Here is a 26,578-nt window from a genome sequence, read left to right on the forward strand (position 1 = left end):
TATTGTCATGCACACAATGCTGAGGACGAATGAGAAGAGGGAGGAGGAGAGCATGTGGAAATCCGGAGGGCTGGTTCGTCCTCCAGAAATAAAAGGATGGTCTGAGGGGGAAAAAAAATGTCTACAACTTCATTTCTGGCAGTTTCCTTTGTCGTTTTCATGCAGCATTGCACACGTTCTTGTCTTCATTGTTCCCTGTGTCTTCAATGAAAACAACAGCCACTGTTTTTTTGGGGACTGCTCACTTCACACCTTCCATTCACAACTGTTGGAGTCTGTCCATGCAGCTGTTGCAGCGCGAGGCTCGGTTTATCCTGGAACCATTTCTTGTCAATTTTCCAGGCTCTGGAGCGTGTGACTGTCCGATTCCCACATTGTACAGACACAGTCACAGTATCCCCACAAAAAATCCCAAAACAAACAAAAACACATACAAAGAGCCATTTTTCCCTTTCTATAGGGCGTCAACAGGTATAAGATACTTCAAATTAATGGTTGATAAGACCTTTTAAAGATTATTTTTAACCAAATTTAAGACAGATTTTTCATCCTTTTCTTATCCTATATTGAACATCTTGTTATAGTGCAATGTTTTGGCGGGAAACCTTGGGTTCTAGCCTACAGGTTGATGCAATTTGACACATGCCACCCACCCAAACACTAGCCGTATTTGCACTGCCTGTTCAAGGCAGGAATATCACACCATAATGCTGCCTTGCCGATCGCTGAAAGGGAATACAGAGTGGTCTCGCCTTAGCCCCGAGGTAACAGCGCTGTAACGGGGTCTATGTGAAACATAACGCCGGAAAGATGTGACCATGAGCGGTATGAGTGTGATGCTTTGACAACGTGTTTATGTGTGTGTCCCACCGCAGGAGATTTAAAAAGCAGTGACAAAGAAGACAGTGGCCGTAATGTCTGCAAAATGGTAAAACAATTAGAGTCAGGAGCTCCTTACCTTGAGTGTAAAGGACAAGATCAGCTGTCACATAACAGAGAAGGTACTGACATGTTATGCCTTTGTTATTGTTTGGAAAGCGTGTGTATAATATGTCACACCTGAGGCGGATGCTTGTGTGTTACATGTCATGCCTGTCATGCCTCTTTTGATCGCGGGATGCCACGATGCATGTATAATCACACACAGGTGCGGAGTGATTCCCCATTGTTTGGTTCTATGTAAAAATTCAGGGGCAATATAAAAGGGGGACTTCATTGCAGCTCTATAGTGCAGTCTCGGTTTGGAAGTGGCTACTGTTGCAAAAAAGGTAAACCAGCTTCTCAAGGTAATGACCTGGTCACCCAATTCCCCAGATCCCAATCTAATCGAGCATCCATGGGACTTGTCGGTACCCACCTCACAACCCACAGGACTCAAAGGATTTGCCCTGCTGCCAGACACCACAGGACACCCCCAGAGGTCTTGTGTCCATGCCTTGACAGGTCAGAGCAAAGTCCAATCCATAGAATTTCCGATCAGAGAATTACATTGTAACGAGAGAATCACTGCTATTAACTTCACGTGTCGGTGGTTTTAATGTTGGGGCTGATCAGTGCTTGTAGAGCCATGCAGAGGTAGGTTTTATGTATGGATATGGTTAGTAGAGTGAGTTAGTGCTGATCTACATTTTACAAACAGGGAAGTGCAAGTATAAAATAAAAACACAAATTTTGTGTAAAGATTTGCGACATCAGTGATGTAGAAGATGGTTATGGTGAGGAGAGGCGTTAAGTTCTTGTGGCAATTAAGACCTCATAAATTCAAAATTTAAGACTCTTAATTGACTTTTAAGCCCTAATATCTATTAATAAAATGAATTTAAGACATTTATTGACCTTTTAAAGTCTTAAAATGGCCATCTGAAATCAATCAGTTGTGCTGTGTTTCCTTGAATTTGTGAGGAAAATGGCTAACGTGTTGAATCATTGATTGATTGGGGACCAAACAATTCCATAACACCATTTATGAATTCTAACACAAGTTGTGCAGTATGATCCAAGCGTCATTTATCCGGGCTCAGAATTCAGGAGGCATGTGTTTTCGTCAGGAACTCAAGGTAACACTGCATGACTAATTGATTTACAAATGGCCATTTTGTGGTTAAAAACCTGCAGACAATAATGACTTCAAAAGGAAACATGAATCTACCTCACTTCCCTCCTCTCAGACGAACCCTCTAGCACATCACTTTTTTTTTCCTGCTAGAATCTAATTGACCCAATTAATGAGGGTGGGTGGGTGGTTTCAAGTGAAGCGGTGCTGAAAAAGGAAGTTGTAGCCCTTCTGATTTCACTGAGGTACTGTAACACAACACCAGGCCTATGAGCTTTGTCTGCGCTGGCTGCCATGAATCTACACTGGCGTCTCTCCAAGCTTTTTGATAAAGGGACAGACGACAAAGACAGAGAGAGAGAAAGTGAGGCGACTTGCTTTTTCTTTTTCGGTCCAGCAGCTCTGCGGGGGCTTTGGCATCTGAGGACCTCCAAATGCATACCCTGAAACTAATGAACTGGAGCCTGCTGCTCAATTTGGAAGGATACTCAGTGCTAACAATAATTGGGATTAGATGGGCGTGTGAGTTCAAAGTGTTTCCGCAGAGGAAATATGTGTTTAAATTCTGGAAACTGTGACCACTGCGGCGCAAAATAAAATAAAGTTCCAAATCAGTGAGACAAAGTGAAGAGCAATTTGCTTTGAGGTTGCACTCTTTATTTCATTGCGCAGGGTTCTGCTCAGACTCTGTGTGTCAGAGTAAAGGGGAGCGCCTGCCCCGAGGCTTAAATCAGAGTGAAGTCTTTACGAGGTTGTAAATTTGAGACCGATGTCTCGGCAGTCAGAGCAACTTTAGGAGGAGAAATGCATGTGGGACGGAGCGGAGATTAAATAAATCAACCCCCCTCCGGCCCAACAAACATCCATTAATCGCTATGTCCATCATGCGCAGCTGATCGCGTCTGCCTTGGCGGCTGCGCGTGGTGACAAGATACGGGGATTGCACCGGGGGTATAGATTACATCTCATCTTACCGCTCGGCTCCCAGAGGCGACTCACTTAACGGAGGATGACTTATCCCGCGCGGGGGAGAATATCTCGCACTGAAGAAAGCAATGCCTACACGATCTGTCATCAAACCTGTCAGACGACACAAAAGGGGCTGCCACAACAAACCGCATGTAAGATAGCGAAGGTTTGGTCTGTGAAAACCGCAGGCCTAACTCTCCTGTGCTGCTTTGCATTTTAACTGCAGGCTCCTTTTAATATCATACTGCAAACACGGCGAACATAGTTTCAGGAACCGCATGTGAGGATTGCATGGTATTACAGAGCGTGAGCCATATTGAAACAACAAAAATGATGCCTGACTGCTCTTTCAAGTGGTTGGAGACAGAAGTGGTTTTACTAATCCCCATGTCTTCTTCACAACATGACAGCTCATATGCAAGGACAAAACAAACTTACTTTATTGACAGGAAAAAAAACGAAACAGAAAAGGGAAATGTAACAATTCAACATGTCGCTGCTATGAGAGCACGGGCTAATCCATTTAATGATCGATGCGGGGCGTAGTAGGAGTCAGCATGTTAGGTCAAGCTGACATTTAGTCGCAATGTACAGTGGAGGAGGAGGAGGTAGGGGAGGCTCCGGTGCCTCTCAACTAAGAGAGTGATTGAGTTTTTCAGTGAGTTGACAGAATCCCGTTTTACACTGCCTGTCTAAGGCCAGAATATTGTTTTGTTAAACCACCTATCGCAGAATGGGTCGCATGGGAGGTGGTAAAAGCACCAAAATGGTGTCTGTATGAAAAGGGACAGCCAGCAGAAAGGCATCATGGGCAGGAAAAGTGTGGTGTTTTGATGTGTTATGTGTTTGACCCACCATGGGAGATTTTAAATGCAGCTGATTGCAGCTCGTCATGCCTATTTTTGTTCCACGTTGCAGGCATGCTGTCTAAAATCGCACACTATTGCGGAATGATGCCGCCGTTGTTTGGTTTTGTGTAAAAAATGAAAAGGAGACATAAAGAGGGGACTTCATAGCAGCTCCATAGCGAGATCTCTGTAAAAAAAGGGCTTATAAAAGGGACAACTGGTGGGACAAGATCATGAGCAGGACAAAATAATGAGATTCGGGAGCTCCTTTTCCTCAGAGCAGAGGACAAGAGCTGTTGTGTTAAACATCACGCCCATGACGCCTCTTCTGTTTCCGCAATGAGGCCTGCTACTTAAAATCACACATTAGGGTGTCATGCTGCTTCAGTCGTTTGGGTGTGTATAACAATGCAAAGGCGACACAAAGAATTGACATAAGCCACGTTTAGATTAGAACGGCCCATTAAAAATGGAAAAGTCTTTCCTTTGCACCTAAAAAAAAATCCACGTTCATATGATAACACGTGAAAGCGATCCTTGTGTACATGGATCTGCAAAAACAACAGAAAACGCTGTAGTATGCATGCCAGGCCATTAGTTGTCGGTGTAACTTTGTAATGACACACTAAAGAAGAAGCACAACACACATGCACAAAGTGCAGCTGTGACATCACCGTTCTCACAGGATCTGCGCATTGTGAGTTTACACAGCGTACAAAAGATAACTCTCTGGAACCCGGTTTCAAAAGTTTGCATTTTCAGACCCCCAAAACGCTGTTTTCACAACAAAACCACAAAAAAGTTAAACATTTCACGCAGGAACCGCCGCTGTGTAAGTTGCCTCTTAGTGGCAGCTCTATAGTGCGATCTCTGTGTAAAAAGGGCTGGAGCTTCAGAGGAGACAGAAAGCCTTTAAAAGTACAAGTGTGTCTTCTTAGAAAGACATCATTCCCACCCATTAAGATTCCAAAAATGTAGAAATGAGAATGTGAGGAGGAGGAGATGAGGGGAAGGAGAAGGGGAGGGGTGGGGGCACTAAATCCCTGCAGACCTTTTATCGTGTCTGCATCTGGGCGCCGAGCCTACAACATCAGGCACACATTTTTCAACTGGGCTTTTTCCAGACGAGCACACCACTTGGCTGAACCCTGGCCAAGAGTAAAACAGAGCTCATTACTGAGTAATGTGCTCGCAGGCTCACAATTGAAATGTGTAAGTAATTGTAAAATATGTGCTCGGAGGAGGAGAGAGCCATCAAACCTGTATCATTTGGAGGGAAAAAAAAGTGCAGATTTTGCGTGCCTGGCTACACTCGCGGAAGATATGAGAAGCCCTTGCATACACACAACACACACACACGCACACATGTGCGCTCTTAAAACTTTCATACGGACTGAATGTGCTGAGTGCAGCTGGCTCTTTTAAGACTCACTGATGGTATTTTTGACACATGATAATGGAGACAAGGGAGACTGCATCTCTCGCTGCTTCGGTCATTCAATTGGCCCCGCTGTGACAAATGACTCGTCTAATCCTCTCCTCTAAAGCACTGATGCATCATGGGGGCTGAGTGGCACTTTCCTACAGCTCTCGAGGTCTGAAGATGAAGGTCTATGATGTGTGTGTGTATAGGTTTGTGTGTATGTTACGAACTTACTTGACCCTCTGGATCCAGATGCAGTAGTCTGTGATGTACAGATCGTTCAGAATGTAGGCCGGCTCGTTCTCTCGGAACACTTTGTGGATATCCAGCAGGCATTTGAGGACACAGGCTTTCCCTGGGCACAGGAACACACCGTGGCAGGCAAATGGAAAAACAGTGTTATTCGCGCTCGGTATTAAGGATGACAATGCACTCCAGCTGCTGGCAGACGCAGCATGCATCTAAAGGCTTGCAGTCATTGTTCCATACATAAAAGCCAAGGTACAGGATCAGAGGAAAATCCCAGCGAGCTGCACAGTAATTTGATCCATACGTTTTTTTTAAAGAAGAGTTCCTGGTTAAGAAGTGGTTTGTCTGAGACAAAAGAGCCAAAGACGACTCTATTTTTGGCACTCGATCTGTCAATTTAATGGCGGCTCCGCTCAGACTTTTCCGTCGCAAACGGGTTTGCCTTGATCTGTTGAGAAAATAGCACTTTTGATGGTTTTCCACTTGACAGTCATTCAAGTTAGCCCATTCAGCATCACTCTAGTCCTAATGTGAATCTTTGTGATCTGACAAACCTGAGAGCCTTTTTTAAAACTTTCACAGAAATCAATAATTCAACCCAGCAAGGTAACAAACTGCAGTGTTTTTTTTTCTTTTTTACTGATGGCAATAAGTCCAAAATAGGTCACTTAATTACACAGTTCTCAAATGTCTATTTTTGTTTGGCGCTCAAAAAAATCATTCTCTCAAAATCCTGTCTGGTCGTAAATGAAGAGCATCAACTTGTAAAAGCATTCGAGCCCGAGGGAGTCTATCAAACAAGAGTGTAGAACACGGCTACAATCTTATCGTGACAATTCTCTCGTCTGGATTTGCCACCCACTCTGACTCACCACTTAAGCTTTTGAACTAAATATATTTAACTTTGCCACTTTTCAAAACCGGTGTCGAATTGGTATGCAGTATGATGTATGGATTGGACACAGCTACTGTGTGGAAGCCTGCTGTTTGGATCAGCCGCTGCAAAACTCTGGAGATGCTCCAGATAGACGAGTGTGATAGAACTGGGCTCATGCTCAAACAAAACCGTTTGATTGTTCCTCCACCCTGAATGCAAATGTTTCCTGCCAAAGAAGATGTATTTGTAAGTTTGATGGAACACTTTTTTTTTCTTTTTTCTCAATGCTTTGAACGCCATAAACAAAATTCCAGTCAGCTCTATGGGATTTGGTTGGGGGCAGCAGAAATCAAGATGAATATCTTTAAATCTTGGCACATAAAACTGCATTGTTAGATACCACATACTGCGGCTCCTAGTGAGGAAATATGTGCTCTTTGAGGACATGAGTGCAGTAATGCCCTAAAGCTGGGGTGGGTATTTTTATTTTTATTTTATTTTTCTGTCAAAAATCCCATAATAAACTTCCAAGTTTGTTGTAACTCAAGTGGACTGACAGAAAACTTCTGCACCTCTTGGCTCCGTTTTTAAGTTTTTGTGAAAATCAAGCCTGCGAAGGGAGACTTTGGCCAATCACAGGTCATTTCAGAGAGATGGCGATCCTATTGGCTGATGCTCATGTGTTACATGTCACACCCGTCATGCCTCCTTTGATCATGGGATGCCATGATGCAGTGTTTTATCACACACTGGAGCGGAATAACGCTGCCGTCTTTTGGTTTTGCAAAAAAGTATAGGGTCAGTACAAAAATACAAAAATACAAAAACAGAGTACACTAGTACACTAGATAATGCTCCCATGAACATTTATTATAACCATGTGTGACATTTTGGGCCAAAGCCCTTCTTCATTTTTTTTTTTTGCGACTTTTTTCAATATAAAGGGGGGGCTATTGTCATTATTATTATTATGTTTATTATCTGTTTAACTTAAAAAAGTAAAGTTACTAAACACTTTGACATAGACTTCAATAAAATTCTTCATTTTATTTCCTTTCAACTGTCTTAAGTTAGTGTGGATTTTGTTTGCACAGTGTTCCTTCTGGTATGTTTCAGCATGTGATGCGGTCTGCAATCAATTACAGAAGGTTAATAGAGATTTAAACATATCATCTGCCAGCCAAAGTCTGTAAACTATCAAACGTGTTTATCTCTTAAATGGCGAGAGCTTTTTGTTACAGTGCTTATGACATGGTTTATGGTCGACACCTGCACTTTGGAAACACGCTCTGAGATCGTTTTAGTTAGCTCGCAGCGGCTTTCCACACCACAAACGCACCACACAGAATCTCCATTTGTTTTTCTGACAAATGACTTTTCCCTGAAGCATACAAGCGTCCAAACTGCCACAGCACTTCTCCCTCCAATCAAGCGTATAAATAGCCTTGTGATGTGGCCTACGATCCGCTGAGGGCAAGAGAAAATGCTCCTCTGCACCGCCGCGGAGCTGGTTGGCATTGTCCAGAGAGATTCCAGCCCAATCAAAATAAACAGCGCACTCGCAGTGAGGAAAACCTTAAACAAACATTTGGTTCTCATTTAAGAATGGGATCGTATACAGCAAACTGTGCTCTTGAATTCAGGACTTGGATTGTGTCAGGCAAAAACACACAGGCTTCCAAGATCTGACTTTTTTTTTCACAGGGGAGATTCATGAGTTTGTATGAATTCAGAGGGAAGGGTTGCTCTCGGTTCAACGCTGATATTCTTGGTGAGATGCCCAAAAGAAGTGAGCAAGGCGTGTTAATTAGGCAAGAACAGGTTATCATATGAGTGGGGAAGACTGGGTAGTACAAATGTACGACAGCGATTCCTTGATGGCTGCAGAGTGAGCAGGCTTGCATAGATGTAGAAGTGGGTGTAAAGAGGAAAAAAAACAACAATGCCTGCTCTGTCTTCTGGACAAAAATGCAGAGATTCCAAAAACTGAAGAATGACTGCAAATTACTTTTTTCTCTCATTCTGTGCTTTATCTCTGAAAAAAACAAACTTATCAACATCAATGTTCATCGAAAGAATCTGTGGCAAATTATGTAAATGAATACTTAATATGATACATGTGTCATGTGCAAGGCAATGCAAAACAATGGAATTGAAAATGTGATTAAAAAATGCTTTGGCGCATTTTATATATAGAAATTCTGAGATTAAATTACAATAAAAAATGTATCATTTGACAGCCCTAATTTCAACAGTCTAGTTTAGGACATCTAGTTTACGCGCGCACACACACACACACACACACACACACACACACACACACACACACACACACACACACACACACACACACACATTTCATGCATCTCATCCAATAAAACACCATCAGTGCCCCGAACCTAAAGCATTCACACCCTGCTCTGGTTGAAAAATGTCATTACTCTTCCCTGATTTTCCATAACTAGGTCAGAGTGCTTATTTGACCTATAATTTGATTTAAATTCCCAAACTTTTCCCCGCCCTCTAAGAATTCCAGAGGAAATTCCACGACCAGCGCAAAATGTCCTTGAATGACTAACAGCAGAGATGCACGCCAGATAGATCTGTAACAGAGGACCGCATCTGACATTCCTCGTCTTGTCCTGTCAGTGCGAACACGACAGCAGCACGACCCAGAGGTCTTTGCCCACACTTCCTAACCCCCGGGGCCCCCTCAGCTTCTCTGTACCTGCCCAGTAGCTCTTTAGTTACAGCCACTTTGGCAGTGTGGCGAGTATTCTCAAGGAGCTCCTCCACCTGCTTCCTGAGGGCTGTTCAAATATTTACCCCCGGATAACATTTCCTCGGAGGCCTTAACCTGTGCGCTGCCGTTAATGGGTTTGTTTTGCTAATACCTATGAATGTTTGCTTTCATGGCCACTTAAATGAAGTGCCTCAAAAACTGGAGTGTGCATTTCCATTCGCTTTATCCTGACAAATTAATTAGTGTGTTAAGTAACGCTGGGAGCAAACACACCCTCAAACACACGCCGGGCTGAATTACTGTAGTGTTACAGTTCATTAAGGAAAAGCCCTATTACTCAGACTTCCCTAATGCCTGCAAATAATAAAGGCTATGAGTCGTGAGAGGAAAACAATAGTGAAATAATTTGCTTTTTTCCTTTTAATAAGTTGACACAAATGAGCAAAGCGTCTAACCGGTTGGCTGTTTTGGGGGGAAATAAAAGTATGGTGATGTATAATGTCGAGGCTCATGATGAGAACATGATAAAAAAATTGTTTCTGAGCCAAGAGAAACAAGGTGACGGGAAAAAAGAGTGACTCCAACTGCTGTTTCCCCAGCTCTCCTGATCAACTCATCTTCCTACTTAATGAGGCACGGAAATGCTAATCTGGAGCTTAAAAGGCCTTTAATTTGCTGTCATTTACCGGCGTTAAAATCATCACAAGCTGGATAATCTCAGCCCTCACACATCCTGAGTGTGTTTACACTGCAGAGTTTCATCTGTCCGTGGGGACTTTTGATTTAAAAGATTACTCTGGGCTTTGAGATATCAAAGTCAACAGTCCGTTCTTGACTAATCCACATTTTGCTCCCCAAGGAGGTGGGAGTGGGGCCTTGCATAGCTGGAGGAATATTACTTTCAAACACACCGTATGCTCATGAAGCATTTTCTCCAAACTCTGTCTGTCCAGCGGGCTGCTTCTGCTCGACAATGTGTCATGAAAGCATGCTGCTGCAAATTCAAGATGTCCTTTTACCAGTTTACACTCCCATTGTGTGTGTGTGTGTGTGTGTGTGTGTGTGTGTGTGTGTGTGTGTGTGTGTGTGTGTGTGTATGTGTATGTGTGTGTGTGAGGGTGCTTCTAGGCAACTCACCTGACTGCAGAATCTTAGTTGTGTCACGAACAGCAGCAGAGACCATGCCAAAGTGTCTGTAGAGCGGGTAGCACAAAACCCTCCGTCCGAATGACACCAGGACATCTTGCAAGGAGCTGTAGGTCTGCAAAACACAGAACAGCACAAATATAGACCACGTTTTTATCCAATAAGAGAAGAGATGCAACTGAAAGTTCAGGTGTGGTTCAGTCATATACAGTAGTTCAGACTGGGAATTCTTCATCCACTACTTTTCTTAGGGTCTAGTCCAAACATGAGTAAACTCACTCAAGGCATTCTTAATATATCGCATTCATGACAATGAGATGGATAAGGTCACAGTGATCTTGGCCTTTCACAACCAAATTCTTATCAGTTTATCCTTGACTTGAAGTGGACATTTTTGCCAACTTTGAGGAAACCTCCTTTTTGAGATACTATGTTCATTGGAACTGTGTAACAGTGACCTTTGACCACCAAAATCTAAACAGTTCATTGTTGAGTCTAAGTGGACATTTGTGCCAAATTTAAAGAAATTCCCTCACAGTGTTCTTGAGATATTGCTTTCACAAGAATGAGACAAAGGTCACCGTGACCTTGACCTTGACCACTGAAATCTAATGAGTTCATTGTTAAGTCAAATTGGATGTTTGTGCCAAATTTGAAAAAATTCCCTTAAGGCACTCTGAGATATCTTGTTTACAAGAATTGGACGGACGGAGGGACGGGCAACCAGAATCTAAACATCTTTAATTCATAGCTGTTGCCAGCATGGATGCATAAAAATGTCCGTCCAAATAAAACCCAAAACTTGATTTGATCGATTTAATCCTAACCCTAAAATCACGAAAAGAAGAAGAAGACAATGTTTGACAATCAGAAGCCTGAAAAAAAGGTATTACCAGGAGGCGACTTGGATCAGGGACCTCTGTAGCTCATTCTGATACCTCCGCTCCTCAATATAGTGGAAGAGTAAGTGTACATATATGTGTAAACATGTAAAAAGCCCTGATAGACAGGTTTGAACCAGAACTCATCACATCTGCCATTGCAGGAAATGTCACCTCATTTGTGATGCCTCACCAAGGCACACTCTGACATCCCAAGCCAGAAATACAGTGTTTCCCATCTGCAAGTCCACACTTAAAATATAGTTTATGAAAATTGTTACGGTGGATAGAGTTTAGCAAAATATCTGTTTTAAGTGACCTAAAATGCAGTTTGTGTGTGGACAGAAGACCAAAACACATAGAAAATGCTATGATTTAAAAAAATTAACATAAATGTAGGTTTCAAAAGGGACGCAGGGAACATGTCCCCTAAATATTAAGAACTTGTGCATTTGTCCCCTTTTGCTAGTTAAAAACATAACTAGCAAAGGCTTCCATTTTGACAACATTACATACATTGACACTGAATTTATGTATAACAGGCATTGACCGGTGCATACAAATTCACCAGACTGCATGAAATTAAGTGTTTGATGCTCAAAATGTTCTTGCGAAGGACCCCCCCAACCCCTCCATTTCATGTGTGTCCCCCCAGTGTGGAAAAGAAACCTGTGCCCTTTTCCGTTGTTCGTGCGCCTCAGGCCTTAGACTGGCTCCCATCAGTGTGCACTGCAGTCGCTGGTGCGCTAATTACTCCTAACAACTCCTCATTTATTGAGCTGGCAAAATAGGGGCTCACAACTCTTAAACACCTCTGCAGCCCTGGCCTGTTAATTGCCGCCTCCCTTTAATCACTGCCTTTGCTCTCACTTTTTCTCTGCACTCATGGACACAGCCTGGAGACAGAAACAAGAGATTTTTATCTCGTGTTTCTTTCTCTTCTTTTCTTTATGGCTTGTTAAGGATGTGTCGCGCGCTGCGTGCGTGTCATCCGGGATCATGCTCTCCCTTAGGCTTGTTTAGCAGGAGTGTAAATAAGGGCTGCTGCTGCAGGGGGGGAGAGGAAGGGGACTCACAGTCACACCAGCGCAGTCGACCGAGGACAAGTAAAACATGCAGCAGATGGAGGGGGGAGGGGGAGAGGGGATGGGGTGGGATAAGGTAATAGAGGGGAAGGCGAATGTTAGGCATAAGCGAGGGAGGAGATAGACAGTGAGAGCATAAAGAGGAGATAGCAGAGCTGGAGGAAGCAGAGCTGATTTCAGCGGTGACACAGACAGACAGGCAGTCAAAGGCAGAGAGGAATCTATTGTAGATCACACGGTGAAGGAAAGAGGAGGAGGAAGCAGGGAGTGGGGGATTGAGCGAGGTGGCCTGTCAATAGGAGCTGACAGCTCTGCTGACTGACTGACGAGTACTTAAGCACTGCCAGGCAGGTGGGGGCTGTTCGAAACTCCACTGTCACCACAGCAGGAAAACTACAAATTATCAAACTGCGGTCAAGGTCTACGCAACCAAAACTCCTGCATGCAGTCGCATCGGCTTGTTTATAATAAGAGTGATCTGATCACAAGCCATAAAGCATGTGCGCATGCTGAATGAGCAATTACACTTCTCCAACACATTTTTCAAACGACTGCAACTTCTGAATGCTTTTAGCAACATTCCAACGTCAAAAATGTTTTGGTTTTTATGGACATGATGGTTTGATTGTATGGAACATTTTTTGTTGCGCTTTTTAAAATGCAAAGCATTGCTTCCTTAAACCCAGTGAAGTCGATGTTTTTGAGTTTTCAGAATTTCCACGCAGTTTCTTTCATATGTCTGCTACTTTCAGCAGTGCTTTGGGATACATTTCAGCTATCAGCATTCACATGCAATTTTTGCATGAAATGTATTTTCTTGTTAAAACTGGTGGCCGTTACAGAAGCAAAAGTGTGCACGCAAATCCAATTCAAACTTGGAGCGGGTGTTGAACCAAAGATGAGTAGATAGTATAAAGACAAACAAAATGACTGGCACACCACAGAGCTCCTGTTATCACTTATTTAATGCGCCAAAGTGACATTTCAGCAACATAATGAAGAGCTGTGTTGCTTGAAATGTCACTTTGGTGCATTTAATAAGTGGTAACTGAAAACTGGTGGTCATAACATAAATCTTTATGAACAGTACAAGTTCCATACAAGGTGAAACCAGTTCCATGTGAAATCCAATGCTGAACTAAAAATCAAAACATGTGTCATAGTATCACTGATAGGCCTCCTATTACTCTTTCCTCAACTATAAAATCAGCTTTATATGAGAAGCACACTGAGGCCTGCGATTTATAGCTACTAGTTCTACATGTAGATTAAGTTGTAGTCTGGATGTTTGTGGATACAGGACACAGCTCTGAAGAGAGTCTTTGTCCAGTTTATTTGCCTCAATGTGGTGATTAGGGGCTACCGCTTCCTAAGGCAATGCCCACATTACTTTAAATGAATGGTTTCTCCTCTACAATTTGACCTCCACACAGAGAATCATAGAACGAAGAAATATGAAACACCCCACAGTTGCAGAACTGACAAAAACCCCCACAGTTTTACAAAACTACACCTGCACAGACACTATATCACCACAATGCGAAACTAAATCTCTGTTGCCAATATGTCGGTGATCAGTCATTTTGTGAGTCAAGAAATTGTTCTCACAATACAAGCCGCTCTTCCAAGAACCTGTTTCTCTGAGTCATCTGGATGACTTTGCTGAGAAAAGGTGGAACCTCGCAGGGTCTGAAACAAGGTCAAAAGTTAGGATTTTTTTTTACTCAGCAAAGTTATCCAGATGACTTACTTCTTGGAACAGACCCAAAGTGTCAGACTTTATCTGTAACTATCTGCTAACACTGGAAAATAGTGCAGTTTTATCAGCTTGATCAAGAATGAGTGGTAAACAGACAAAACATACTTGTACAGTCATCTTTAAAAAAAAAAAAAGACATATGGATGCTGCTGCAAAGACGCTACAAAATCTAAAAGATGGGTTTTTTTACACACACCTTTCCCCATCAGCACAGAGGATCTGTACAACCAGCACAGCTTCAAGGTGCACACCCAAGATTTGTGTCACCAATTCAGTATCTGACCAAATGTCTCCCCATCTGTTATGGTGCTGAATAATGTTTTTTTTTGCAGAATATAATGATGTCACAGTTGACCTCTGAACTTTTGTATGTAAAAAGACACCACTTCATCACCTTACCCTATTATACAATTGTGTGAAATTTTGTCATAATGAGCATACAAATTCTTGAGTTATGGCCAAAATCATGTTTTGTGAGGTCACGGGGACCTTTGACCAAATTCCACTAAATCACCAAATTCTAGTCAGTTTGTCCTTGAGTCCATATAGACATTTGTGCCTAATTTGAAGAAATTCACTGTGTTATTGAGATATTGCATTCACACAAAAAAAAAGGAAATTACGTGAGAAAAACATAAAACTTTGAGCTTTGACCACCGAAATTTAATCAGTTCATTCTTGTGTGGACGTTTTTTGCCGAATTAGAGGAAATTCTCTCAAGGCATTCTGGTGATATATCACCCTCTCGAGAGTGGGACAGACGATGAACAGACTACCCGAAAAAATGAATGCCTCCAGCCATTGCTGTTGCTGTAGCAGAGGCATAGAGATGGAACCATGAGAACACCTGAATTGTGTGTTAGATTGTACGTATGTACTAAAAATAAGACATAATGGAAATCAGGAAACAACAGAATAAAAGGTACAAACAGAGTAACTGATTTGTCTGTCAAAATGGAGTATCCTTTTAACCACTTGGCCTAGATGCAGCCATCATCAGCCCTAGGAGGAGGGAGAGATTTAACTGTTTCCTGCTGTTTCGGCATGTCAGTTTGGAGGGGAAAATTCTAGGAGATTATCTGGAAACGCCAGTTTGAATGGAACCCAGTTTGACACAGAACCATTTTAAAAACAATGTGCTACAATTGTAGACTAAGATCTTAAAAACATCTGAAATCTCACATGTCTAATGCCATTCACACACACACCCTCCAGAGGTGATTGTCTAGTGGCAGGTTGTGAGCAGACAGACCACACACATATACACACACCCTATCATTTGCTCTTTGAATTGGGAACACCTGTTACTGCTGTTGTATGGGACTCCGGTAATGTGCCAAGTGCAGCGATTAACAACTCCCCATAGAGCCCAGCGAATGAATAAAGCCCGGACCTGGACTGTTCACTTCGGATATCAGTCATGGAGCTGTCTCTGCTGTGCCTTCAAACATTGATGCAACTGTCAGCATATGTATTTACACAGAGTGAAACCATGTGTGTATGTGTGAAAGTCACACAGACACACTCACACATCAATATTCACCTCAAGAGTCTCTCTAATCATTTGATGACACATCCAACCTGTAACACATCCAACCTGCCCGCCAGTCAAAACAAGTTTGCTGAATGGCTGCTGCTGAGTCGTGATCAGAGGCAACCGTAAGTCTGAGGGGAAAAATAAAAGAGGAGCTGAACTACTGTTTTTTTTTTGTTTATTCTGACATTCTTTGTCATATTCACACTGTTGCTACTTTAAAGAGTCATACTTCACTGCACTGTTTTTGCAAAGTTTGTCTGAATGTCTGAAATATAAACCAGAGAAAACACTGCTGGAATAAGGTAGACTTGTCCTTTTCTTTTTTAGTTATAGAAAAGAAAACATACATTATTGAATAACCTTGTTTCGCAAGCCGTTCCTCGCCAACATAAACCTGACTCTGAAAATAAAAGAACGGCCTCTGTGAGAACGTCATCATTATTGATATGGAGCAAACCTCTGAACTCTTCTCCAAATATCTTTTGTCTGGCGCTGACTAAGACACAATTCAACAGAAATCATGCTCTGTCTCTGTCATGAGCTGTCTCTATAGTTGCTTACTTTCATGACAAAAAAATCCTTTGTCTATTTGATGACTAATATAAACTAAGGTTTTCAAAAGAATCAGTACTTCTTTAATACCACATGTTTTAAATAATGCATCTCTGTTAAATATGCATTAAATAGTATAGAAATTACTGTAGCTTTAAAAAGAACAGATGCACAGATCAGATTTTCAGCCCAAGGCTGCCAAATGAAACAACTGCAAAGAAAATCAACTGGTCCTCAGGTTGCTACAGTATGAGGGGCCAATCACACCGACATGCGTCGCTAGAGAAGCAGCACCAGAAAATGTTTTTTTTAGCACCACAATCCCCGTAAAATACTCATTTTACTCTTGGGATCCAATCTATTAACTGATATATTATCAGATAACATTTTGAAAGTCAAAAAGGGCCACATGGTTAAATCATTTTATCCCGAGTCAAGTTAGCGGAGGGCTAAACCAGAAGTTAGCTGCATTGCCAGCAAAAGTCTCTTGTGCGCTTGCTTTATGGGCCCAATGATGCAGGATAATTAAAAGCTGCAGTTCAGCTTTTTTTGGGTTTTTTTTTTTTAATTGTGGTGTTGAAAGAGGACGATTATTTTTTTTGTTAAATACTTTATTGTGTCAAAGTTTAATATTCTGGTATTGTGACAACCCTTGTTGAAAGTAGGGATGGGAATGAAAAAAAACCTTTTATGGGTCCTTTTTAATTTGAGTAATTTCTAAACTGAAATAGCTTCCAATACTCCAGACGTGGTTGCCTGGTGAGCAACAGAGGCATGCCAGCTCCCTCACAGCAGGTTGGCAACATGACCTGCCAACATCTACATACACATCATCAGCCTGATGGAAACCAGTTCCATCTGTTAGTGGGTCTCGTCCTGAGCTACCCATATACAATTTCAAAAGCATGAGTACTTAAGGCTGCTAGTTATATAACAGGAAGAAATATTTAGAAGCTGCAAAATTACAAGAGCAGCATGAATGAAAAAAGTGTCTCTGCATATTTAGCATCACACTCCTATGCTGATGGTGTCATACTCACAATGGACAATTTGTGCAAAAAAAAAGGTCAAATTCAATTTCTGTGTGTTTTTTATTCCACATTTACTTCTTTCTTGTCAAAACCTGGCAGCTACATTACCCACACTGCAACTTGATCGTTGACAGTTTGGTCAGAGATTCAGGTGCGTTATACAAGTAGCAACTGATGTAGCCTGGAGCTGCTAGCTTCAAGACGGAGATTTACACAGAATGAGAGTGTATGTGTGCTGGAAGCTGATGACAGGGGAGGGATGATAGCAAACTTTCTTTTTTTCTTTTAAATGTGTGTGTCATTCTATGTCGCCTCTCTAAATTCTGAGGTTTTTGTGGGTCCACGAATGTAGCACAGGCGGAGCTCTCCATGAGTTCTTTTTTTCCTCAGCAGCAGTTTGTGAATCGTGGGGTGGATAAGTGATCTGTCAACCAATTCGCAGCCGGTCAGATCAGACAGACAGATGAAAGGAAAAGCTGCTGGGAGTGAATGCAAACTTTAAGACCCAGCACAATGAACAGTGAAGTTTTACTTTCAATGCGCCTGACATTCTGCTGTTCCATCTGTGCCCAGAATACACTCTGTGCTACGAGACCAATCAGTATATACTGTATATTTCAACAGCTCTCCAAATGAACAGCTCCAAAATGACTTGTAAACACACTTTGATGTGTGGAAGGCAAGTCTTTGACAAGCGCTTTGGCACATTTAAAAAAAAGGTTTAATTAGGTGCTTATTAAATAAAATATAAATATATATGTGAGAATAAACTATTACCTGTGCTGTTTTTATTTGTTTGTGTAATATCTGACTCACCTCCAGCCAACACAGAGTCCCGCTGAGTTTTCTAATGTTCCACGGTGACTCTACCTGCAGGGAAGAGGAGAACCACGTATCAATTCAACAATAACAGACATTAAATACCACAACAACATATAGTACAAGTGATTTCTTTTTTCAAAAAAATGATTAGAGAGCAATGAAAAACTTAATAAAACATGGCCCAAAAATTAGCAGGATATTAGTTTAGAAAAAAAAGAAGAAGAAAAAGACCTGACAATAAGCCAAGAAAAGTAAAAAACAAAAACAACCAAGAAAATTACCCCCCAAAATCCTAAAAGATTTCCAGTCATTTTCCTGTAACCTTTTACTAATTTCTTGCAATTTGATGGACATTTCTTGCCAATTTTTCTTGTTGCCTTTTTCCCTCATGATTCAGAGAGAAATCAAACCGATTTGATTATGTTTCAAGGGTTAAATAGCGCGTGAGAGGTGTATAAACACAGCACAAGAAAAACTGTCCATCCAGGTTTTAACGGGTTAAATTGGCATGGACAAAAGCACATAAAAGCACAGTAAAAAGCAGACAATTTGTAATAAACTACAGAGCCTGTTGTAGACCTCTCACCGTGTTACAATATGTATGGAAATTATGATAGATTTGGTTTTTATAGCCAGGCTTTAATTTAATATTCTGCTGTATCAAACATCACTAGTATTTCATTCACACATGCTGTGAAACGCCTTTAACAATGAAATCAGCCGCGCTCACCTTGCCTCTCTGCAGCTACCTTCGAGGAGTGACACAAAGAGGCCTGAGCTGAGCTCTCGGATCTGCTGGTAATCTCTTAAGGCTCTGAATGAAATGGAAGGGGGTCTAAAGGATTTGAGGATAGAGGGCTTTGTCATCCAAGGCTAAGTGCTGCTCATGAGGAGCTGCCTCTTCACACATACACACACTCGTTCACTTACGTTGTGCTCGCCCTCTGTGGAGCGTGCTTCATAGGAATAAGCCAACAGGATGTCCACCAGGCTGAGCCACACTTGGTGACGAGACGTCTTGTCCAGCAGGTATGAGCGGTTGGTGAATTTTCTCAGCTGCTCCTTCTCGTCGTCGGTAAATAACACGGCTGCATGAAAAGGGTTTTACAAGTTAAGTGTTTGATTTCAAGTCATCATGAGTTTTTACTGTGACACTGGACTGCACAAGAATCTATGAGTGGGTGTGGGAAGTGGAGCTGTATACACTGCTTTAGTTTACACATATGAGCTTTTGATGTAATGACAGAGGGAGCGTGAGACTTGCTCAAACCACTGTGTATTAAGATAAAAGGCTTAATGTTTCATTATGGTACTGCTGTCATAATAACAAGTGGGTTTAGCATGCAATGTCTGTCAAGCTGTATTTTGAAACCTTTATGAAAATAACTTTTTGTCACATTTGTCACTATATTCTGACACAAGTATATAAGGCAGATAGGTTATGAAAAAAAAACCATGCTCCCCCTCTTCTTAGTTTTTCTAATGGCATCTGCAAGAATCTACCTTGAATACAAATATATCAAAAATAAATCACAATTCTGTTACTGCATTTCCTATTTCTCACCCAAAAATATTTAAGTGTACTGTTTAGCCGTAAATTGAGAGTGTTTGTGACCCATGTTGATAAACAGTCAAGACAAAACAAAGCAATGCCCACCAGCCGCAGCACACTTTCTCATTTTACAGCTAAACAGTGCACTAAAATATGTTCCTGAAAACATTTGAGGTGAAAAATATGCAATGCAGGAACAGGATCTTGATTCATATTTGATCAGCGCTGCCTCGTTTAACAATCTGACCACAGTTCATGAGCAGTGATTGACATAATTGACAACTGCATTAGCGATTCCTTGGCTCTGATTGGTTGTTGGTCAGGATTCTTGCAAATGCCATTCGATGTACTATAAGAAGGCAGAGAAACATGATTTCTTCCACAGATATTCTGTCTCATGCATTATAGTCAGAAGAATATACTGACAGTTTTAGCAAATATGAAAAAGTTATTTTTGTAAAAGTCATCGACTACACCTTTAAGGTCATGTCCATACTAAGTTTGTTATATTTGAAAAGGCATAATTTTTTTCTCAGTTTTGGCCTTCAATCCATGATAAGCCAGTGATTTCACACCAAAAGCTGAAAACACCAACCTCATAGTTCAGGGAAAACAATGACGTACGGTGTGGGCTTGAATGCTCTGGACTGAGAATCTGGTATTTCCTGTGAACTCACCAAAATCTGCAGGAGGCCTCGATCCACAGCGTGTGTGCATATCTATCTGGGTGTGTTTGTGTGATCACAAACGGAGGAGGGCAGTGAACTAGATAGAGACCTACTCCAAATCTCATTATCGCCACTGTGCCAGTGTCAAAGACGTAGCCTGACCCTGAAATGCCATTATTATGGTAATACAAAAGGATCAACGGTCCAGCTGCGGGGGATTTTCATCCAGAAACTGCAGCTTACAGCCCAGCTGTGTACTGAAACATTATTTTGAATAAGTGTGAACAAAGTTTAAGGGCAAAAGGTGTAAAAATGCTAAATCACACTTGCGGGATGGAGGCTCCATTCCCAAACTAGAATGATGTGTGACTTTACATGCACAGTTTAGTTGAGCTACAGTCATAGCGTAATTAGCCTTTTAATTGGACTACTGTCCTTGTCCCAGTGTACAAGCACTGGGGAAGAATCTATTTAGTGACGTAAGTATGCCCAACTCCACCACGGCAGGTGGAGATATGCCTCCTTTAAGCTAGTCGTAATAAACCAATTTTATTTATGCAGTCTATGATATAGACCGAATCACAATTTTTACTGTTTATTTACAAGAACTTAGAAAATTGCTGCCTCACATACATATAATCAAACAGCGCTGAGCTAACTCTGCCATGACTGATTAGTTTTAAGCCACCTGAAAAATCAATATCGATTTAATTTGATATTTAAAATATTTTCACAGCTTTATCTTGTCAAAAAACAGCCAATACTAACAGGGATCTAAAGCCGTTATATCAAAAACACCACTCCTTTGAGAAAAATTTTACTCCACTGAACGGCGGAATTGCTGGTCTGCCTCCATCAGCTGTTGTGTTGTTGCTTTTGTCCACAGCAGTATACTGATTAGCTTTCGTGCCGATGTTGTGGGACTGTACTTTATTTTACAGAGGAGGCGGATGGCTAGGTGTCACTTTTTTATTTAAAATAAATATAAAACACCACCTTTTCATGATGTAAGGCCCCCACCTAAGCCAAAATAAAAAACACAAGTCCCTCCTCAGTGCTTACATTTCTTTTTTATAAGCATAACCCATTTTGCAGCACCCCTTCCCAAACAGTCCCTATCCGTAAACACAGAGGGAGGCTGGCGCGGCAACTAGGCACAGGCGCAGATTACCTCGTACAGTTGAAGTTCCACTGAGGTGCTTACATGACAACCGCATTATCTAGGTGTGTTAGTCCGATTTTGAGAAATTTGATTTAGTTCAATTTCAGTCAGAACAACATGTTAACATGCAATTTAAAAGTCCAGTTTTCATCAGACTAACACAATAATTAAACCTTTTCTAACATCATTTCAACGTACGAGTGTGGATGCACATCGTTTTCAAGTTAACTATAAAAGTTGTATTTATTTTGAAGCAACCTCCGTTTCACATGTTAAAACCAGCAAAATCTGTTTTCTGCCATTGGCTTACGAACTGCTATTGTGGAGCAGTTAGAGGCAAAGTGCCTTGTTGAGGTGCAACATGACAGGGGTTGATGAGGAGCAGAGGGAAAATAGGCCAAATCGGCCTTCATTCAATTAGGAAAATTAGTGAATCCAATCCCATTTGGACGCGTTTGACAGCTGAACAGCCAGAAATATGAAGTTCCATCATATGAAAATATCTCAAAACCTCTGCTTCCCCGCTCTCCGCGAATTCACTAACTGTTGCCTTTTGAGAGAGACATCTGCTTAATGGGGATCTGTGGCAAGCCTAATGGGGCGACACAAACAGACTTCAATCCCATTTAAGCTATCTCGTTCAGTATTGAGAGGCGCACGCTGAATGTCTGCAGGAACATGCTGTAACTCAGTTTTTTTCCCTTTCTCCCAGCAGCTTATAAAGCAGCTGAAAGCAATTCCTCTCTCTGCATGAGGAGAGGAGAGTCCCTGCACTGAGCTCCTGATGTGCAAGAAGCACTGCTGTGTATTGGAGAGAGCACATATACAAATACACAAACTCACACAGGCACACTTGACACACACACACACACACACACACACACACACACACACACACAGCGCTTCACAATGATCTCTCTGGCTGCAGTGGGAACTTGGCTCTGCTGGGAAGGAGATTCCTGTTGCATTACGTCAGTTCTTAGCTCCCTGCAGGCGCTACCTGAGTCCCTTGCTGGTGCAGCTGCAGCAGGAGAGAGCTGCGGCTGAGCAGAACACACACAGACAGGCACAAAGACCCACATGCACCCACATCTGCACAACCGCTCCTTCAAACACTTGCGGAAACACACACGTCGAGGAAAATTTGAACACACCGACTTGCAGAGTCGCGAGCAACAGATATGCAAACATATCTCCAGGATGCGCAGGCACTTAAGGAATAACATAAGAGCAACGATGTATCTAGAATACAAATGTTGACATAACGCAGTGCTTTTAAAAGTGTTTTTGTGGATCATCGTTCACACAAAATAATCCTGGAGATTTCAGGGGATATAAGCGCCGTCTGCTCTGAAGAAAGATGTTGCACAATACACCCCGACTGCAATTAAAAACAGACATTCACAATAACTTCATGCGAAATCTGAATAGCAACAGAGCGCTAAGCCTCTTGCAAGTTGGACCCAGCAGCCTCGTTTATGCCGATATATCATCTATTAATCCCGCAGCCAAACCAGCAAGGTGAGGTGAGCGGACCTGATTGATTTCCCCGACACCACATCCATTCATCTCCTCTCTGGAGCCAATCCCTTCTAATGGGCATTAGCGGGCAGTGTATGAGGGCTTCTGCTGATTGCAAATTAATTTCTGACCTAATTCCTCCAGTTGGACAGGCAGCCTGGCTCTTCACTGCTCTCTACAGGTCCAGATGGCCTGATGGCAAGGAGTAAATATGCTTTGTCAAAATACTGCTGAGGGCTGGAAAACACTTCCAGAATTGCACAAATGCAAGAGGTCAACATGTTGACCTTTGATGGCTTATATTGGTAATTTTGTGCAAGCACACACTGTGATTGTGGCAATTATCAAATCAAAGGGACATTTAAAGCCACAGTAGGTAACTCTTATGAAAATAAATTGTCATATTTGCAGAAACTGTCACGATATCCACACTAGGGCTCCCCCCTGAAAGTCACTGAATATTCGTATTGAACTGCCAAATTCGATTCGACTAGCATAATTCTGGGTAGAACCCTAATCCACACTGTAGTACATGAGACACATAGTCTGCAAAAAAAAAAAAAAATCATGTTCCTCTGCTTTCTCAAAGTGATTCTGATGGCATTTGTTAGAATTCACCACGGCTGAAGGATATCAACCAATTAGAGCCGAAAAGTCTCTAAAGCAACTGTCAATCATGTCTGGTGCACTGCGATTAAACTGTCAAACTAGGCAGTGCTGATCAAATCTGAATCAAGATTTTGTTACTGCAATGTCTGTTTCTCCCCTAAAATGTTTTCAGAAACATATTTTTGAGTTTTTGACCCTGCCGTGATATTGGACACAATCAAGCCAAAATTAAGCAATGCATCGCTGACTGAAGGAAACTTTCTCTTTTTACAGCTAAACAGTGCACATGATTATTTTCAAAAATTACCTGCCTCATGCACCACTGTCAGGACATGTGACAGATATGTAAAATAACTTTTTGGTATATATGCCAAAAAGCAACCTACTGTAGCTTTAAATGACATTTGATAAATGATAAAGGAATAATTGTGCATCAAAATCACAGCTGTGGTTGATTTACTTTGGGTTATTTAATTGGTTAATTTTTGTCAGTAATAGAAATATACAGCCTATAAAATAGCAGATATCTGAATTATGTGAAGTAATGTTATTAAAAAAGAGCTCTGTAAAGGTTAAAAAACATCCCTTGCGTTATGCTCAATCTAAACAGGTTTGGTCACTCTTCGGGTCCCAAAGAAAACAGCTAGAGTTGCAGGGGATTCTAAGGGAAATGCCATTAGAAGCACTACAAGGAGGAGGAACACAAGTCTTGTTTAAGATATCGTTTGTCACTATAAGTCCCTTTGATTTATTAACCTCTCTTGCACAATTTTTTGCAGTGTTTGTTATTATTTACTTTTTTTTTTTTTTTTAATTTGGGGGGGCTTTTTTGCCTTTATTCAGACAGGACAGCTCAAGTGTGAAAGGTGGCGAGAGAGAGAGGATGACATGCAGAAAAGGGCCAAGGCTGAAATTGAACCCACAGCCGCTGCAGCAAGGACATAGCCTCTGCACAAGGAGCACCCACCCTACCAACTGAGCCACCAGGAGCCCCATTATCTACTTGTTTTTATCATATCTTGTGTGCTGATGACTTCAAATTCAATTCTGTCTCTTACCACTGTGTGGGTGTATTGACAGTTTCGGCAAAGAAAGAAAACACATTTTTTTATTAAAGTTACCAACTACAGCTTTAATGAGTCAGTCTGCTCAAACTGTAACCTTTGTCTGGTAGAACTATCTAACTCAGTCAAAGGTCAGATATCTAAACCTAGCTTTAACAAAGTGCAGCAGGTAGAGAGACACTGAGCTGTCAGGATCACTTAGCGTGGAGCGGTGTGTGAATACAGGCCTCCAGTGGACAGCTGTGGCCTGTCAGTGTGCTGGCCCTGACACTGGAGAGCACGGAGGGGCCAGTTTCTACTTCATTAGCACTTGTGTCCACATCCATCTGTCAGGTGACATATATATCAGACTTAGCAGAAGTGAGGGGGGGTGGTGGAAAAAGTCTAAAGACGCACATGTTGGAGTTGTAGCCGCCATTTCAAATATACGACAAACAGTTAAAAAATCATGAGCATGCTTTCCAGATTTGCTGGCAAGCCGTTTAAATCTCCTGACCGACGCCATTCTTCACACTCAGCTGAGGCTAATGCTATTCGACCTGTCAATCAAGCCATTAAGTTTCATTTGGCCCATTTATCTACGCCTGGGCTCCCGACTGAGGCACTCTGTCTTAGAATGCAGAATGAGGCGAGGGAGCCGTCGGGGCCGCGGAGAGCCGTAATGTTCATCGGAGGCTAAACTTCAGGCTGCGGCTAATGGCCTTTGCACTGCTGACTGATGGCTGCTCATCAGCAACCGGGCCCTTCGCGCTGGTGGAGAACCGCAACCGGCAGCACTCCCTCCTGCGATAATGCTATCTGTTTAATCTAAATCCTCTCTTGAGAGTACGACACCCATGCACTACACATAAGCTGTGGCTGTGAGCCACGCGCCTGCTTAAACAGTGGAAGTGCTGGAATTAGCAGGCTGTTAGAGGAGTCGAATGGCACAATTAAATAGTGTCTCGCAGTGCCGAGGCTTCGCGAGCCATCGCTCCTATGCCAGAGGCTGAAATGAAGCAGGGAGGCTCCAGCCAACAAGCGGCGCGTCTCAATCTGAGTAAATGAGCCGTTGATTTGAAATGGATCGGAACTGATTACAAAAAGAAAACCTGAATTAAAAAAAAAAAGAAAGAAAGACATTAAAGATGCAAAAAAGAAGAAAACATTTTTTGGGGGTGTTGTCACATTCAGCAGATGTTAAAACTGGTCAGCATGCAGCAGAGAGATGCAGTGATTAGGGAAGGTCCAAGTTCAATCCCTCATAATGGGAAGTGTTTTTCCTGTTGAGGAGCCCTGAGGCACTCTGGCAGGCAGCGCAGCTCTGCTGCTTTCTCGGTGACCTTCCTCCTCGAAAAGGCCAGTGAAAAAAACTCACGTGTCCTTTGGGGATTAATATATTGTCAGAGAACAATGTGAATGCCTCGCAGGCAGAAAATCCCAGCCAACAGATTCCCGTTAAGAACTCATTTCAACTATTTCAAGTAACAATACTACAACTGGATGTTTTGGAATAGTACTACTTGTAAAAATGGTAAACAAAAGTATCTTAATTTGGTCCTACAATATCATCAAACGATGCATGATTGCCCTCTCAATGTTTGCAACTTTACGCCACCTTCTGGTAGCCTTCCGTCACTACTTTGATAGTTTAACGGCTTTATAAATTCACATCTTCAGTGTATCACACTGCCAACACAATATATATTTATATTTTTAAACTGCATCTTTGTCTTATTTTTCTTTTTTTGGTGTTTTTTGTTTAGAATTTTTTCACTGGAAAGGTTTCATTTAAAAAACAAATTGAATGCAGCTAACTCAACATAGAAACATGATTTAGAAACCTGGAGCAGCATCACTTTTCTTGTGCTGCTCTTCAAACACCTTTCAAAAGTGTTGCCCTTTAACATTGGTGCAACTTCTTTCAAAAATGTGGGACAAAAAGGCAATGAGCAATTTGGTAAGAAATGTTCCACAAATTGCAAGACATCAGAAGATTCAAAAAATTATTTTTAAAACGCTAGGGGAAAATGTCTAGGGAAATAAGG

At 41.9% G+C, this 26,578-nt stretch overlaps 1 protein-coding gene across 3 annotated transcripts in view; it reads right to left on the reverse strand.

The window, feature by feature from the left end:
- shq1 (SHQ1, H/ACA ribonucleoprotein assembly factor) overlaps positions 1-26,578 on the reverse strand; it is a 47,388-nt gene that overhangs the window by 12,740 nt on the left and 8,070 nt on the right. For all 3 annotated transcript variants that reach the window (XM_042494012.2, XM_088083654.1, XM_088083666.1), the window contains exons 8-11: positions 18,906-19,063; positions 17,970-18,023; positions 10,300-10,423; positions 5,528-5,648 (exon numbers count right to left, since the gene is read on the reverse strand). In XM_042494012.2, the coding sequence (XP_042349946.1) occupies positions 5,528-5,648; positions 10,300-10,423; positions 17,970-18,023; positions 18,906-19,063 (457 nt within the window). The remainder of the gene's footprint in view (positions 1-5,527; positions 5,649-10,299; positions 10,424-17,969; positions 18,024-18,905; positions 19,064-26,578) is intronic.

This window comes from Plectropomus leopardus, chromosome 2 (genome assembly GCF_026936395.1).
Source record: "Plectropomus leopardus strain MGB_pleo_1.0 chromosome 2, ASM2693639v1, whole genome shotgun sequence".
NCBI lineage: Eukaryota > Metazoa > Chordata > Actinopteri > Perciformes > Serranidae > Plectropomus > Plectropomus leopardus.